The 18,832-nt window shown below is 43.9% G+C and overlaps 2 protein-coding genes across 2 annotated transcripts; one reads left to right on the top strand and one right to left on the bottom strand.

The window, feature by feature from the left end:
• LOC144468584 (uncharacterized) lies at nucleotides 1-7,423 on the bottom strand. Its single transcript, XM_078178160.1, has 7 exons — nucleotides 7,405-7,423; nucleotides 7,174-7,288; nucleotides 4,774-5,011; nucleotides 2,133-4,012; nucleotides 276-2,055; nucleotides 79-183; nucleotides 1-12 (listed from the first exon to the last, which is right to left on the bottom strand). The coding sequence occupies exons 1-4, from the start codon at nucleotides 7,421-7,423 to the stop codon at nucleotides 3,983-3,985; spliced, it is 402 nt and encodes a 133-aa protein (XP_078034286.1). The 3' UTR covers nucleotides 1-12; nucleotides 79-183; nucleotides 276-2,055; nucleotides 2,133-3,982.
• Nucleotides 7,424-10,728: 3,305 nt separating this feature from the next.
• LOC144468256 (dopaminechrome tautomerase) lies at nucleotides 10,729-17,695 on the top strand. Its single transcript, XM_078177581.1, has 2 exons — nucleotides 10,729-15,646; nucleotides 15,719-17,695. Exon 1 carries the CDS (start codon nucleotides 11,142-11,144, stop codon nucleotides 12,438-12,440), a length of 1,299 nt encoding a protein of 432 aa, XP_078033707.1. The 5' UTR covers nucleotides 10,729-11,141; the 3' UTR covers nucleotides 12,441-15,646; nucleotides 15,719-17,695.
• The last annotated feature ends 1,137 nt before the right edge of the window (nucleotides 17,696-18,832 follow it).

The following is an 18,832-nucleotide window of genomic DNA, read 5'->3' as shown; positions in this document are numbered from 1 at the left end:
ACGTATCTACGCCTGTAAAACAATAATTTCTGTTTCTTTTTTTTTCAAGTTACAGACAGTCGAATTTAATATTCATACATTGTTTTTGTGCCGAGGACTTTGCGCGGAATACCTTTCTTCGTCCGACAAACGGGCTAAGTTACGTAATTAACGGACCGTGGAGCCTGCAGTTGACCCGATTGCCTAAAACACATTGCAGTAAAAAGTTGTATGAAGTTTAATGTGGTTTTTATCTATGCGCTGATAGTTTAGAATCTTGATGAGGTGCTTTGTACCTTTGGAACCCGATAATCCACGAATCAAAGCGCGTTCTTCTGTTCCCTTTTTTTAGCTCTCTGACTTCAATTAAAATGTGAGGGAACTTCTAGATGGAAATATTATTAAAGGGCAAAAGATTGACAGTTCTCCTCGTTCTCCATCGAATGAAATCTGTCAGGGAATTGTCGCAAGCAGGCGGCCCGATAGAAAAGCCCCCAGAAAAAACAGAATGGGGGTACTGAATGGAGGGACTCGACCTGTAATCGCGCGGAATAGAAAGGCCACGGGTTTCTACAGGGTCACTATGGCGTATACGGTACTATGGGGTGAGGAAATCATAAAGGGAGAACCGTTGGTCGTTATGGTAACCGTCGATCTAGGATTTCATCTAGTCGGCATCACGCCGACTAGAATAGGTGACCCACTGCTCCCGAGAAATCTCGGTTCTAGGTTCTACGAGTCCAATGTATTTCCAGCTTCTGTCGCATGCACGCGTAAGCGGATACAGAGAGCCCGTGTCGTGTTGATTGTGAAGCTTACTACAAATTTACTTAATTTTCATTCATCTTTTATATCAACATCGTTGTGCCTGTCTTAAATCCTTATCTTCAAAAAAATTTATTATATTGATTATTTGCCCTCTACTCCGATATTATGGAACTTTTGGGATCGTTGAACGAACACTTGAGTTCTCTGATCTTCAGATTCCAACAGGTGTTTACGTCGACGTTCCTCGATAAATAAAAAATACTGGTCAAAAATTGTAGTCACGTAGCATCAACGGTGCCAACTTCTGATAAACTAGCGAACGATAACGCTGGGTGCCGGGCATGTTTGTAAACGTTTAGCGTGTTAGCTCTCCGATTGGATCATTACCGCTTCGGAGCCCAAAGCGACAGAGGATTCGAGGCTTCCAGTAGATTTTCACGCTTCGCTGGGGAACGCAGTCTGTCTAATCAAATTGCACGACGTTTCACGGAACACCAAGCGTTCGCACGCGAAAAATATTCAGTGAACGCCTGGCTTCTGAACGGCTGCCGAACCCTTTCCATTACTTGTAACTCCGTAACCAAATTAACTACCGTTCGAATTTCAAATGTCTCCGCCGTGAAATCAAATAACGTTTTAATCTACCGTTCATCGATTCGGCAGCTCCCCCATACGAGAAACTTTGCGGATCAAGTTCTGACAAAGCTGATGGAACCGTGATCGATGAGAGATAGACCGCACTGCTTCTCGTGTTAGACTCGATGCGTTTCCCAGTTTAAGGAAACTGGGAACTATGGTGTAGTCGGTTTTCTAATTTAAAAACTCTCCAGAGAATGTAAATATTTCTCACGGAAATATTGTGCAGAAACAATTCGATTGGTCTTATTTTCAGAATGGTCGAGACGTAGAACGATATTCGCGATGGATGTGCGTAATTGAGTGATGAACCGATTCGATCGCAAGTGCGAACGGATCGTTCTAGCCGGAGGTGCCGTTTGTCCTAGTTTCGCTCTGTTTTTTCCCCTTTTCTTCTCGTTTCGGTGCGATGCGCCCATTATGGCACGCGGCACGAAAACGCCAATCGGCGATCAAGTGCACCGAGAACTCCTTATCACGTGATGTTCCGTGTACCAGGGTCGTGCAAAATCTCAAACAACTCATAGTGCATAGTGCATCGGCGCTGCACTTCGAGCGTCTCGCTAACAGCCGTCACGACGTTGATTCTCCCTTTCTATAACGCGCAACGGAACGACCTGATTTCGATTCCGCCGGGTGCATAGAATGCTCAGTAAACAGCTGAAGGAAATACTGAAATCGCAAAAAATCAACGTGCTTTTAGCATTAAGCTATGCTATAATGAAGTGTTAATAAATAAAAATTGATACCTATTATTTCGTATTACGTACGATATGCAGGTAGCTTCCTAGTTTACATTTAGTAGTTTATTGGTAACCTTGGTCGTTTACGTACTGTCAGCGAAGATACCGTTTTATCGACATTACTATATCGCGTATGATTGCGGGAAATTCCATGATACGTAGTTGTGCGGTCTATTTAATCTCTGAGTAGTAACCTCCACGGAAAGCAGAAATAGCATTAAATACAATTTGTATTTACTTGAATTTTTAAAGAGAATTGTCAACATTGCGGATGCCTCCGTGCGTTCGAAAAGGTGAGCTCGTTGCCGGATTAGGGGAACGAGCACAAGGACGACGTTGACACAATTAAAAGAGTCTAGGACAAATATTTTACCATGCGAATTTTCATTCTCCGGAGGTTCTCGACAGATCTAGGGCTCTCGTAGATCGCGTGCCTCGCGTGATTCGCGAATCGTTTAGCATTTGGTTCTGCTTTTATTACTTTAGATCCTGGATGGAGACGACCCTTGCCGGGACTCATCCCTTTGTACGCTGCGGTTTCCTCCCTCGGTTTAATGAAATTACCGGTATAGAGTAAAGTTGACGCAGACACGAACCGCCTCGTGAGCTGTTCTCGCCTTGAGACGTCCAGGAAGTTCAATGGCTCGATAAGCTGGAAGCGCAATTCCCTCGGACCCGGCAAAAATCCCCGACGAAACTCACTGACCAATCCGTTCACGGTGCCGGGGTTGTTTAAAATCAAAGGTAATCTGGTGTAGACGGGGTGCGAAACTTTCAGTTAACCGGAGACTTTCGAAGCCGTTAACATTCGTCGAAAACGACAATTTTATCTATAGGAAGCGAAGCCCGCAAATGGGAGACAGGATTCTATACCATAAGTACAATTCTTATGCTCTTGAAGCTTACAAAGAAGACTTCCAGATTCTATCCATCAAGACGAAGGCATCCATTTAAGAGATACGATACTGCATCCTAAGAACAAGTCATAGGGTCTTGCAGCTTAGAGAGAAAGATCGTAGAAGCCTCGTATAATTGTCAATCTCACAAAAGGCCAGCGAAAGGTACTCCATTTAAAAGATTAAAAGGTACTGCTTTTTCTTCTTTCTGGTCTCGAGGTTCTCCTTAAAGTTCCACTGTGCAGGGTTAATCAAAGTTTCTGAAACGTCAGTCGACTAATTTTACGAGGTGGATCACAGGCGAGAACAGGCCGTAAACTCCTCTCAATTAGTATCCGTAAATTGGGAATGATCGTGACCGACATTATTCTTTGACCATCATAGTTTGCGAGTGAGGGAACGCGATTTCCTGCCAGCACAATATCCATTAGCGGGAACTTTGTAGAATGATAAGCTAGCCAATCGAATTCTAGATCATCCAATCCCGATTGAGCGACGTTTGTTTCTTTTCTTAGGCGGTTCTGGGAGTGTTCTCGCCGGTTTCCTCCCTTCGCTTCTAATCCACGAACCGCCTAGCCCTCTCTTCCTGCTTTCGACGGAGCAACGTGGATTTTAGTAGGCCACTGGGAAACGGCGAGGCGAAGCAAGACGTGGCTCGGCCCCTGCCTCTCCTCGCATAGGGCAAATTCGCGCATTTATGCTTGTTAAATCAGGTTGACTTATTTCCCTCGCCACATCCCATTTCTCCCGTTTATGGCTCGGCCAGCGGAACTCGCTCCAACACACGGTCCCACCGTGGAAAATTATTCTGTTGACCTTCAACAGCAAATTCCCTCGTTCGCTCTATTCGAGGCACGCGTACCGGTGCCGAGGAAAATTCGAACACCTGTTAAGGACACTCTGACGCTATTCGGAGCAAACTCGCAGCCTTCCATTACTGTTCTGCTCATCAGGCGAGTGCTAATCATCCGGCAATTTTCGTCGTGACTGCTGAAAAGAAGACTCCGTAAGACTGATTGAATTATGGAAACGAGAACAAAACTTAATTCGCCTCAATAAGTATGTCCTTATTTTACTTGGACCATGCTTTCTGGACAGAAAAAAAAGAGAATTATTGTCGTTAACAAATTTCTCTAATGAGAAGCGAGTGAAACGAGAGCTTAAACTCCCTCTAATTACCTCGGTCCCAATATTTATGTTGTGACTCGATTATTCGGTATTTCGTGATAGGGGGACCCACGGAATCGATTCACACAGGTGTGCAGAATCAAATAGCACGATTTAATCGTGTTTTCACACTTGAACCGTCGGCGTAGCCGAGGGCAAATTGCCAGAATTCGCGCGAAGCGCGGGTCTCGAGAGCAGCGAAACGACGAAAGTTTCTACCAACGGACCAAAGAACAAATAATTCGGCGACACGCCTCCCTCGGTTTTAACTGAGAAACTTGGACACGATTTACGAGCGTACTTTCGCGATACACCGAACGGATCGATGGATCTCGGGGGCCATCGAACTTTCGGTGCTTTAATACGAGAAAGGAAAGTCGGAAGCGGGGCGAACGGATGCCGAGGAATCGACCAAATGGATGAACCGAGGGTGGCGAGACCGCGAAAGAAATGTCCAAATAAATGGACTTCGCTGTCGATTCTAACAGCAGGTTACCACCGGACAGATTCGAATAATTCCTGGCTGATGTCTCGTCAGCTTGATCGCCTGTAATTCTTTTCGTGTTCGTGCGAAAGGTACGTACAGTGTGTACATTTCTACCATCTGCGTTTCTCGCGACGCTGCAACCCTTCATTTCGCTACCGACTTTATTTTCAACCTGCTCCAATTTGAAGTCATCCACCGTGTCCTGCTGTACAACTATCAGAACCTGCTGCACGATTTTGCTGTCCGACTTTGACCCTCCTGTCTTATTTCCTTCGCGCAATTTGTCCTTTAGCGTTGGCGCGACGTGACGCTTGCCGAATTTCTGAGTTACTTTCCTGAAAAATGAAACTGATATGATTACAAAGTCAAAGGTAAAGTAATATATAAATTACTGAATAAAGTAAAATATTGTAAGTACTCTCGATGCTTGTTGAGTGTTATAAAAAAAGAGCTGCGTAGAACAATTTCCTTGTTCATATTTGAAGTCGTGCTCGCGTGATAAAATAAATTGGAAAGCGTTACGAGGGGAAAGCTTCGTTGACGAAGTCGGTTGCTACATCCGATTAGGCTATTCCGATTACGATTCGAGCTACGTCTCTGTCGCATGGCGTCGCGTCTTGAGAAGATGAGTATAACGGAAGTGAGCAACGAGTAAGTGGAATCGGCGAATTACTCATTGTCCGACGTGGTTCAATGACAGAACAATGGCAGTCGGACGAATTACCTCGATGCAAAAATCAAGGAAAAAAGTGTGCCGTGACACGGAATTTTTTTCTGTTTATTTTCAGTGCGACGCGTCGGAGGATGTGGAACTGCGTCGACGTAAAAGCACGACAAGGTCGCCGATCGTTTTCAAGCCTACGGCCGCGCTCGGCACAATATGTATTTATTCACGACTCTGGATACTCGGTTGATTAGTCAAGTCGGTTTGCAACGTTGCGCAACGACTTAGCGGTGTTAAAAGATATATGTCTGCAGTTATTTTCCACTATCTTCGAGGATATCGAGCAAAAGTCTAATCGTCTTCGCGGACGTGACTAACTGAACGGAACTGAACTGAGATCATATCGTCGATTAAAGTCCATGTTTTCGTTCATTTTGCAGCGATTTCTAACTAGCTCAACTAGACGTCGTTTCTATTTAATTTTTCATATTCTTGTTACTTTAACTTTTATTCGACCTTCGATGTAATAATATTGTTTATACAAATCCGAAGAGTAGTCCTACGAGTAGCGTAAGATTTGATATATTTTAAAGATGCTTTGTGAGTACGCTGTTGGGAGAACTCTCTTTCTCTAATAGTCCGCGGTATGTTATGCAACAATGTTTGTAGTCAGACCGTGGAGGGCTAAAATCGTTCCTTTACCTTTATGTCCGACTATAAACCTGAGCTATTTAAGGTGACTTTGGAGCTGCGATTTGTAACGTTTGCACGTGCCTGCAGGAATCTGCGATGCACCTGCGCGTAGCCGCGAGGCAAACCGCGAGATCGTGACGGTTTCGCGAAGGATCCGCGTATGAAATTCACGGACGTATCCATTAGGACGTGGGTGTCACGGTGAAATCTTGAAAGGAGGATTTCTGGGACTGCGGTTTATGTTTTGCGGAGGTTACGACGGCGCAATATTTGTCCTAACAAGTAGCAAGCCTGAGACTGATGCGCCTGCGAAACAACGAATAATGCCCAACGTTGCATTCTGTAGGAATCTTAGACAATTATTAAGATTACTTGCGAAAGATCTCCGCAGAGTAGACAAAAGTCTCCACCTCGCTACTGGAAATAATTTCTTTTAGCAACAATTTAGAGTTGTCCCATTTTTCTAAGCTTTGGAACATTACGTAAACGACTGCTAAGAATATTGATTTTTGAGAATGACGCAGTAGTCGAACTTAATTTTTAAAGATGATATTTGTACACGTCCAAGGCAGTATGATCGTCACGGTAAACATCCTATTTGCTTAACAATGGCATCATGCACGGTATCGACGACAATAATGTTCCGTTACGCATAGAAGACCCCGTTGCACCGCGGATAAAATACAATGTCGCCGCATGCTGCCTAATTAACAATCTAGAACCCGATTTAGCCAAGAAGAAGGGTGTCAATTAACCCGGCATTCTTTCACGTGCAACCACGGCCCGCTGAAAATGGCGCAGCATCTACCGGAGTAACTGCGAGCAATTCGCGCTGGCAATATTAATCAGATGTCGATTAGCATAAATCTGTAATTCCTGTCCTAGTGTTGGTTTAGTTCTCTGCATGGTAACGCTGCTAACGTCGGCTGATCGACCGCTTCTTGTGTCGTTAGAACATTAAATCGCATAAATCCGCCGAAGTTCCCAAAATAAACGTTTCGTTTCGTCTTAGGTCTACGTACACGTGCACATTGTTTCTCGATTACATTCACAACATAAAAAAAAGTTCTATCTTGATTGGCTACACTGAAAACGAAGAAAATAATGTAACTATAAATTAAAAACTTAAAATCTACTCACAGTATTCTTTGCCTACTTAGAGTATTCTTCAATTGCAAAGGGCCACGACGATGATCTAGGACCGAAAAGCCTGGTCGGCCGTGTCGAATTGCAACCAGTATGGTATACCTGTTGACTCACGATCATGTGACCTGTAACGTAATGTTATATAACAGTAATAAAGTACGTGTACAGCGTCGGTGCCTGCAATAGGTGTCGGTCGTTTCGAAATCACGGTCATCCAGATGCTACCATACGAGCGTCCGACCATACTTATTCATCGTTGTTTTTCTCCATTATCGTTCGGTCATCCGTATCGCTGGCAGTTTCACAGTCCTGTAATTCCTCCTGCTCGAGAGTAATTAAAGGAAAACATCGTGACAACAGTTGTGGCTCGCGGAACGATCGTTAAGGTCGAGCGTATGAAATTTTCCAAATTATTCTATCGGTTGCAACACGTGAGCACACGGTTTTCTTCTTCGATGTACGCTTCTTTCCGCGCGTTTCCCCCTCTTTTCGGTATCCTAGGTAATTACGGTTGCCCGTCAACTGTTTGATCAGCGATTTTGGGTCGCGTATACCCAGACTTATTTACGAGGATGGTCATGTAACGCAAAGCAAATAATTGTTTGCAAAACCTGGACTAGCCCATGATATTATTGGTCGCCTCGTTATTTCAGTGACGGTATGTCACGCCTGGCTACCAACGTTTTTTTTATCAATTTATCGCCACCCTGATCTATCGAGCGAGACCCGGGCTGTTTTTTAGAATACCGGTCTGCAATTACACAGCCTACAATTCCAAACATCACTTATGGCGGAGTACTGGACGCAGAACTAGAATGTTTTAACAATCTCAACGTTTCTTGGTGTAACACATGCGGTACGCAGAAATAAAGAACGCTATTCAACGAGAAAAATATTTCGTGAGTCGTCCAAATGTTTGGAAGATAGTCACTACTTAACAACGTGACTAGGTCACGTTGTGCAGCGCTACATAATTATAGTTGATATTCGCAAGCGCATGTGTAAATGAATGTCATTATATTCATTAGTGCTTCTTTATCGCTGTCGACGAATGGAAAATAAATTAGGACGTACAAAATATTTCAAAACGAAGTACTAGGTAGTACGAAATAGTAATACTGTTGCAAAAACATTTTTACAATGCAAAATAAAAAAATATTGTTTGGGATAGTCTTTTATCTATTTCTAATGCATCAAAGTTACAGATTTGATGCAATTATAAGACACAAACGTTTCAACACATTAAATTGATTGGTAAACGAAAGAAATATCTTTAGAAGAATACATCGAGACATAACCATTTAATATTCCAAATATTTTACGAGTGCCGCGTTCGATATCAGATATTTCCGTCCAAGAGTTTCAACTAGTCGTATTCCTTCCGGCTCTTCTAAATTCTGGCAGCGTCTTTTCATTACGATATACGGAATCGAGGCACAAATTGCGATAGTCCGCCGAGCGAGGAGAGGGTTCATGTGCCTCTCGCGCGCGCGGGCCCACGAATTCTCTCCGCTCGGTGAATTTTTATAGATACTTGAACCGCTGCCAGGAAACGTTATTGTACTCGTTTCACGCGCGCCACCGTTTCGCATTCGAAGATACGCAGAGCGTCGATCAGATTCGGCTCCAGAGGCCGTCAATCAGCCGGCTGCCACCGACTATTTTTATAGCCGGAGCGGTGATGTAACTTTTGTATCTAGCAACAGTTCCGCGGGAACCGCGTGCGAACCAGCTAATCCGGCGACTTGCGTGCCTGACCTTCACGAAAGGCCGTAATGATGGACGCAATGGACAAGCCTCCGTAAAATAATCGTTTTGATAAATATACAGAATGTTGTAGGACGAAAAAGAATTGTTGACGATGAATTGCAAGAGCTAAGACGACTACACGAAAATTCACTGAAAACATGTATTAACACTTTAGCTACTGGAAACCTTTTAATGACTGCGCTAAAAGAAATTGCATACTTACGTGGTTCGGTAGTCGTTTTAATAGTTGTCGAGAATTTATCATTCGTAGCTGAAGCTCTTTCTGAAAAACCGATTCAATTGTGGGAACTCGGATCAAGGATTTCAAGGATCGCAACGCTGGCAGACCAATAAAGGTATCGGTCGCAGACGGGTCTAATACATTCATTGATCCATTTCACTCGAGATCAATGGACCGCGGGGCTAGGAAACAGATCGGCATATGGTTACTCGGCGTGTCGGCATCGATGAAACATGCAAACGAATAAACAGCCAGAAAGATTGTTTAGCTTTGTCCAGCTTCAGCTCCTGGTCTATGAAACAGACTTTTAAACATCGTGTCGAGCTGCATTATATAAAAGTATTCTAAAAATATTACGAATTGACGGCGAGTTTTTCGTTACCTTTTCGTTCACAGCAGATCCGTGGAACAAAATTATCTTGCAATTGTCTCAGAATTGTCCCTTGATTAGATTAATAATCTTCGTGGAATACGTTGATTTTTTTCCTGGCACGGCCATTGTTAGTCCAAACGAAAGACGTTGGTGATTGATAGAGGCGCTTGGGCCGGGGAACAGATAAAAGATATGTTGTAAGGCCGGATCTGTTTGAAAAGAGAACGTTGAAAAGGGGTGAGGTGGCTTAGAAAAGACTGCTTGTTTGCGATCCTTCTTTATCTTCACCCTCTGAGAGAGATGAGCCCGAAAAATCGATTCAACGGCTGTTTCTTCGTATTCCGTTGCGCGCGATTGCGTTTGCTAGTGACGTCCGTCCGAGCTGTCCTCCTTCTGCACGAAGAGTTGCCGTTGCCGTGTCTAAAGTCATGCTGCTCCTTTGAGCGTTACCATTCGCATTAGGCTCAATTCACGCTTCGAAGGTTGTTTCGCAATGATTCGTCACGGCGACGCCGGTCGATCGCCATTGACTATATCCATCAGTAGTTCTGAATGATTCTCCCCTAGGATCTCAGTCGCATTTTTTTACCTATCAACTACTACAAACACAGTTACATTCATCCTTTCGTGCAAGTTTACATGATTCTTATTCTCATATGAGCTTATTCTGTAGCTGACTCAACAAGTGTCTACACTTATGAACTTTGCTTTGAAAATTTATGAGCCAATGAAGCATCCAAAGAGTTTCTACGAATGTATAACACACTCTCGAACGAGGTATGTCAATGCAATAATATCGTGGCATTCTTAAAGTTGAAAAAATACTGATGACGGTTCGAAACGCGAGGAATCTATCCGGATTAGAGATAACGATGATCGTCGCGATCGGCGTCGGGTGGAATGTCGCAAGCATCATAGTTGATCAGTGATTCAGCGAAGAATGTTAATTTGCATTACCACAATGCATCAACATCATCGGTTGGACAAGGGAGTTACGTTTCGCGCGTATCCGTGGAGTTAGGGTAGGGGTGGGCTCTGGGTGTTCCCTGTTGCACGTTCTATCCGCACACAAACCGGCGCGCGATCCCCGCACACCTATGTAGTTTCGTGCACGTGCAGGAGCCCTCTGGTCGTGTGTAAATAGGCGGCGGTGTCGGGTGGGGGTACGACGCCTCTCTAAGCGACGCTCCGCGTCTTCGTCAGTCAAATTGCGATCGTCTCCGCGTGATGGGCCGCTGTTGAGTGTTGAGCGCCGCGAGTTTCAACCGGCACCATAGTAGCTAGCACGCTTCGCGGTGAAGACGGATTATTTGCTCGGCGACGGTGTTGGAGAACACCGACGAGCACTGGGGCAACCGGTGTATTTGGCACGTACCAATATTCCGTGGAACCACACCGGTTCGTCGACGAGAATAAACGCGGAGCGGAGAACCGTCTTCCGGATCCCCGGCGACAGTTGTCAGCTCGCTGTTCCGGATATCGGCTTTCAACTGGCTGATCTTCTCGCTCTTTCCTTTCCGTGCACCTAAACAAGGCGTGAATCAGACCCAAGAAGAGCTGGAATTTTTTTAGGACGCCATAGTAGGACCAGCCAGCAAGATGAAGAGCTTGACCTTCTTGCTGTTGTTCCTGGTCGCTGTAACCGTGTGCCACGAGCCGTTCCAGGTAATCTTTCAATGGAACACAGTCGATGTTGTCTGGCCGTCGGATGAAGAAAAGCAATTTGCAATAAATCACGACGAGTTTGTGCCCGCTAACAACTTCATATCCGGTATCAAGTTCTGGAAAGGTAAGATGTACCTGACCATGCCCCGTTGGAAAGACGGTGTGCCGGTCGCACTCGGAGTCACATCTGCGACACCGGTGAACAAAACTACGGCACCAATCCTAGAAGCGTTTCCTAGCTGGGACATGCAGAAGCTCGGCTACTGCAGTGCCTTCCAGTACGTGCAGAGCATGGAGATCGATCCGATCGGTCGTATGTGGGTGATCGACTCGGGAAGAATATCTCCTATGGCAGTGGAGACGAAAGCCAGCTGTACTCCTCGTCTGGTGATTCTCGATCTGGAGGACAAAGGAAAGGTCTTAAGAACCTACGAATTCCCTCAGCACGTGGCTCGTCCGGCGACCGCGTTTTTGAACGATATAGTGATCGACCACGAAGACGGCGGCATGGCATACATCTCGGACAGTGATCGCGACGATCCAGGTATCATCGTCTACTCTCTTCAGAACAACACTTCTTGGAAGGTCAGACATGACTCGATGAAGGCCAAGCCAGAGGCGGTGCGGTTCATGGTCGCTAAGATGCTGATCAACATGCCGATGCCAGTAGACGGGATTGCATTGTCCCCTGCCAGCGTAAAGGACCGACATCTGTACTACTCACCGCTGTCTTCTTTCCACCTATACTCGATGCCAACATCTGTGCTGAAGAACAATATGAGTAACATCGACGAATACGTAAAGGAGTTAGGAAGGAAGAACTCGCAGTCCGACGGGATGATCATGTCCTCCACGGGAGTGCTGTACTTTGGACTGTTGGCCGACGATGCAGTGGCCATGTGGGACACCAAGATGTCCAACAGCTTCACGACAGGGCAGAGGGTCATCTCTAGGGACCACGAACGAATGCAGTGGCCCGACACATTCGCGTTCGACGACTCCGGCAGTTTCTATTGCGTGACCAACGGCTTGCAGAACATCATCAACAACCGCGTGAACATCAGCGTACCAAACTACAGGGTCGTCCGGTCGAAGATCGGGCTGAAGAGCTACCAATATCTAGAGGACGGCACCGCACCGCAGCAGCCGGATATACCCACTTCGACCGCTAACAGGATTAGCGTCGGTCTGGCAGTGGGATTAGCCGTTCTGTTAGCCGTCGCCGTTCAGTAACGTCTCCCTTCCTATTGTCGTCGTTTCTCCTCTTTTCTAGACAGTAGACTATATCACAACGCACGGGTATACCAAAGACGTTCGACCAATCTTCCCAGTCAGATAACGCGCCGACAAAAGCCCATCCAGTGTACCTCTGGTGACTCTGAACGTCCAGTGCGACCCTCGGCTCAACGATTCACGCGCGTGAAGTTATGGTTGTATGTACAAAGATTCAACGCCGGTTGGTTTCACAGCCGCATAGCCAAGCGTGACTCGGCCGCGTGTAACTATAACAGGGGGCGTTTTCGAATTATACAGTGGATCAAACGAGCTCCTTTTGTGATGGTACACACCTCATTATAGGCGGAAGTATTGTAACGATTTGGAAACGTTGGTGCACCCGTTATAAGATAAGCTAGAAAAAAATCCACTTTAGAATTCTATCGGGTAAATTTATCCCACTCTCTCAGCAATATCTGTAGATTTAAGTCTTACCCTCCACCAACCTACCTGTACAACAGAAGATTATTAACGTTTCCAGATCGGCACATCATTTCTGAGTACATATAGCGAAGTATTCAAGAATATCAGTTCGTCGAAAAAAAAGTAGCTAGTACTTCTTAGATTCGCTCTTGTTGAATCCGTCGAAGCCTCGATTAAATCTTCGTCCTCCTCGACGGCTTGTGTACGAAGTCATTTCCTTAACCTGTGATTTTGGGAACACCTGTGCCCGCAATTTCACGGTTTGTAGGATTTCCTAGCTTTCCATCTGCTTGTTCGTCGTGCTAGGATATATTTAATTCGATATTTATAGGTACACAGGTGTGTCGCGTTTCGTATGTATACCCGTGTAGATCGCGACCGATACATCGACACGATCGAAGGCTCTAGTCTAGAGTATGTCTTCACGACAGTATAACTGTGCAGACAAGACTACTTGTTACCATAATTTTTTTGAAGCTAATTGATTGTACCCGGTGCGAACTGGAAAACCTGTCTCGCGAAATCGAGAGTGTAATTAAATTGCACGCCGGTCTAGAGATACCAATCGTGAACGATGACTTTAATGGTACAACAGAAAACGCCCAGGATCTCTCGAGACTCTACCAGGAAACCCGTCTCTCTCTCTCTATGTCATCTGATTGCCATCCAAGATTCTCGGGCGAAATTGATCTCGAAGAGTTCATCGGTACAATTACCGCTGACGGTCTTTATCACAGGGAACAGTAGCGTATCTGCTTCTGCTGCAACCACGAATCCGTCTTCGTCTGAAACAGAACAGCATTTTTAGTTTCCTACTTGAATATGTAATCGGCACGTTCACAATCCGTATATCTAAGCTCCGGAAGTGGAATCCAGAAAAGCATCCGAATCATTCAGAAACTTGTAATCTAATAAGTCTTTCAGATCATTAATTAAATCAACTTAATTATTTAGAATACTTTTAAGCCATGTTTCGGGTCTCTGAATGTGCGATACTCTATTCCAAAAAATACCAAGCGATACCAAAGAGTCGATTCGATTGGTTTCACAATTGGAAAGCGTGTCCCGCAAAAGAAAAGCCGTCCGGGTTTTCACAAGGTTTTCTTAACTTTTAGATGTATCGAAAGGAAATCGATTTGTACGAGTTTTCAAAGAGGCCGCTGAAAGGTAACACAGCCTCCCCATCTGTGAAGAAAGAATAATTAATTTGACAATCCCCACGATCCGCGTGAAACGAATACTTTCACTCCACTATGTATTAATAATAAATCTATCAGTATTCCAGCCGAGTCCCCATTTAATCAGGCGACCGAATTGAATCGGCACGCGTGCCGCAGAAACAATCACGCTCTCGGTACCGGGCGAAACTTTCGCCGCGACACCGACGCATTTGCGCTTAATTGACCCCGAATTAACATCGCCAATGGGCAGTATTAAATCTGCCCGGACAACGTTAAGCGACGATTCGACAGTAGAGTTGGACAAGATAATGGAAACGAAGTGGATAGAAACCAAGTCGAAATACGATAATCAACAAATTTTACGAAAGCGAGAACACGTAGATAGTATTACCATTAATTTGTCCAACCCCTATAATAGTTCGATCGCGTCCAATTCGAAGGGAAATTTAAAAAAAAAAGGAGAGGAATAATTACGGTTAGAGAGGAGAATGAATAGCGAACGGGCCGTTTGTCGCTGCGACGAAAGCAGTTGTTACCGAGATCCCTTCCGGAAAAGAAACGGCATTATCGAGAATTCAAGAGGGTCATAGTTCGATCGAATGGGAACGACCACGCGACCAACCATAACGGCAGTGATAATAAACGGCAGCTTGGAAAACTAATCCTCTGTAATCAGCCATAACTGGTCGCATTCCATTTTTCTAACTATGAACTTTCTTTCAGTAATCGTTCTAGATTATACAGTTCAGAGATTCCTTCGCACGTTACGGCGGACGATTATTTTCAGTGGAATAAGTCATTCGTTGTCAGACTGCAAAAGTTTAGTAGTCATTGTAAAGCGATCGCATCAGTTCAAATGTGTTTCACTAACCGCTTCGTGTGTGTAAAATTCTGCTGTTTAATCGTCGCGTTTCAATATTGTCACACGGTCGAGTGTATCTCTTTAATTAGCCGCGAATTGGTAACGATTCGTTCTTGATTCGTCTTGCAAACATGGAAGAACGATCGACGATCAATGGAGTACCTTATTCTCCATAGCCTCCCACCGCTCCGACCTGTGAACAAGGATGTATGAGTGCACCTATAATTAGTGTGTGTACTGCATACAACGCGTACGAATAACTTTAGTGCATATGGCCTTATTTGCGACGATGAATTGAAACCGTATACCGGGAGGTCGGTCGGAAAACGCGAGTTATGAGTCATTTGTCTAGGCCAACTCGGTGAACGCAAGTTACCGCCATTTCACGGCGTTTGTTTGTTGCAATTAAGTATTGTTCCCTTTCTCAGCGAATCGACACAGAATGCCTGCGTGGCTAAGCGATTAGACGATATCTATCTATCCCCCTGTTCGGTATAAAAAGGGAAATCCTTCGTTTTCGCGGTGCCTCCACGGACTTGGAAAATTCAAAATCGTGAATACCATAGACTCGAAAAGTGAAAGTAGCTTACACTATTCACCGGCGACAGCTTCTTCTCTCGAGAGGCATTGCAGCTTGCATATCAATCCGGTTATTTTATCCGAGGCTTGACCATGGATCCACCGAGATTACAGGGACCGTAAGTAGCAGGACAGTGGTGCGGGATGAATGTTTCATACGAGTAGAACGTGCACGGAATCCGTGTTTCCAGGTGCATTTTATTAATGGAAGAAAAAACGTGGAACGTCCATAATCGGTGCCGGCACATCTCTGTTGCATCGGCGCGGCTTCGTTCGGAAAAGGGAAACTCGAAAGACGAGGCGGGGAGGGCGATCTCGCTTTCAGCCTCTTCCCACAATTGTCTCCTCTTTCAGCCACGCAGCGTCCCAGTTTTGCGGCGAAGTGAGGTGCACGCACATTATTACGCGGCGCAAAACGCGGAGACGGGGCCTAGCCCTGAACCGCGAGTCAACGAACGGCCAGGGAGAGGCTCGGAGGATTACAAAACTTCTCTGAGAAAACACCGTGCACCTGAGATCCGATCGGCGTACATCGAATCTGGTACCGAACCGCGCTTCGGTAAGCGATACTTGGATTATCTGCGGAATGGTCGCGCGGGAACGGACCTCTAGAACGCGAATTCAGAGGAAGACGCCGAGAACGCGAGCCTGTACTGGCTACAATAGTTTCACACTTCCGCTGAAATTTTCTCAGTAACCATCAGCGAACAATTCAATCTTAAACGCTACTCCCGATTCCCCTGCAGCATGTACAATAGTTTCTCAACATTTTGTGAGGTTCTAGCTGAGGATCGAGAGAATATTTTCCTCGGCCAATAGATGTTTGAAAAGAAAAAATGTTTTTATGGTCGCACCTGACTAGTGACTCACTAGATATCGTGGAAAAATATTAAAGCATAGCCTTCGCGAGTAGACACCGCCGGTCAATCGCATCTGCAACAAATGATGTTATCCGACTATGAAAAGAATAATAAACGTGTTTGACTCATAGGCGGAGTTCGATGTTTAAACGTTCGTTCAAGGCGGTTTCTATTCCCTCATCGGATAATTTAGCGCCAACTAAATGTCCGAGGAGACTGTTCGATCGGCAGATTCGACTGTAGCCACTCCTTCTGGCTAGAATTGAATCGGTGCAACCATACCGAGACGATTGACGAATCAATAAACCTTAGATTAATGCGAAGAGAGCCCGGAATAGAAAGAGAGAAAGGTAGTGGTATTAATCCGGGGTTGCCTGAACCGAGACTTACTGTACATCGTGTGGTTCTTTTTCTGTAGATAATGATTCTTAATATGTTAACCGAGCACGGGCAGTTATTTCATCATTAATAATCATCTGCGCCTTTTGACCGCTGATCGCATTCAACAAAAATACTTTTCTACTTCTTTTCGAGGACTTCAATTAAAGATCGCTCAGTTAGCAGATTAATTGGTGTCAATAAATTCGAAAATTTTGACGAACCTCCTCAGAATTGTTGATTAACAATGGAAACTGGTGCCGACGGTGCATGACAGAGTGTTCTGTCGTAGATTAGGTTGGTAACAGCGCTTTCTTTTGTGCTGGAATGGTTTCCGTTGATTCTGTAGAGAATTTCGGTTATTTAAGACCTGCCGTAGCTGATCTTTGGATTGAATTGCTCCGTTTCGGATTTTGTCCTGTTTATTTTAATGTAATGATTCCATTTTAATGATGATCCAGCTGGTGTTCGACATACGGAGCGATAGTAAGCATACGCTCGCTCTATGGTAATTTACATAACAATATCTGTAAGATTATACACCGGGCAGATTAATATATTTTCTTTAGTTATATACATATATATTATATATATATATCTCGCGAGGTGTCGCGGAATAAATGACATGCTGTAGTAAACGATCATTTTACCAAGAAGAATTATAATTCACCTAAAGAATCGTTTCATTAACATTTCACTTTCAAATTGTACTTGACTTTTTTAATGTAATTGTTTTATTATATAACATTACCATTTTTTTTATAAGACACCTGTGTATTGCGTAGATTAGAGATACCTCTAGGATTCGGGCCGGATATATCGACGTTCCTGTCGTTGATGATCTATTACTTCGTGTATGAGAGAGTAACATAGCTATTACATAGTATTTCTGTAAATCATGTCTTATTAATAAAGAGATAGATGTTTGCAGACCTTGGATTTCTTTCTTTCGTCGTCACGTCGCACTCTTAATTGTCTTCGTTGCATAACTACGTGTTCTCACCTCGTTAGATACCTCGGTGTATCTTCGCTATATCTTATGAATAGAATTACCACTGTTTCTTCATCAGCTAATTGATATAACTCGTGGAAGAGTACTAATGATAAAAAGAAAGAGTAATTATAAATCAGAAGTCTTTACAAGAAATTTTTTTTTTGTAAACTAACACCGATTGACTTTGGTAACAAATACTGATAACACCTTTCATTCGAATAACCTTCCGAAAAGAAGCGAACCTAAATTAAAATTGAAGTACAAAATTAATCGACTGATACTTTGCAAGTTTTAGAAGAACCAGGAAGTTTCGGGAAATGATCGAAGATGGCGCCATAAGTCCTATTCAAAAATCGGGCTCTGTAGGTAACACTTGATGGAACAATGCCAGTGCATTTTAGATTTACACGCGAGTACTAAATAATTATAAAATATAATTTCTATTGGCTCCCAAAATTCTTAATTGCTTGGATTTCGACTACTGAACAAACACTATGTTTGTATACTGATTTTTCAGAGAATTTACAATATTCACTAATATATTTACTTAAATATGTATATAATATATTTACACATATATTTAGTAATATCTTTCAGTAATATATTTACTGAAACGGAAAAAATACAGGTGTTTTTTAGTAAATATAATTTCTTTCTACTCCAATTCCCATCACAATGCCAACAGCCGTTCAAGCTTAACTGTACTTAAATGGTGGTACTATGTTAAATTATATATTTATTATATAGTACATACATAAATACATTACCTTACTCGGTAATTCTTGACGAAGGTACATTCATAATGACGGAAATTGTTAAATAAATCCTTTGAAACTGATCGTTTCGACGACATCAGTAAATGCGTTCATGGCGTCCTGTAAACGGTACTGTTTGAATGAAGACAAGTTGTTTTCAACCAATCACAAGACAATATAAAAAATAATGGCTATCATGATTGGTAGAAATCTCACGTTACGATGTTTTATTTCGAGAATCGAAAGTGCGTGCTATTCACCAATCAGAGAGCACTCTACATTTGAAATGAATTCAATCCAATCGGTGTAAGTAACAAT

Source organism: Augochlora pura, chromosome 4 (assembly GCF_028453695.1).
Source record: "Augochlora pura isolate Apur16 chromosome 4, APUR_v2.2.1, whole genome shotgun sequence".
In the NCBI taxonomy this organism is placed as follows: Eukaryota; Metazoa; Arthropoda; class Insecta; order Hymenoptera; family Halictidae; genus Augochlora; species Augochlora pura.
This window is presented reverse-complemented; position numbering and strand designations above follow the sequence as displayed.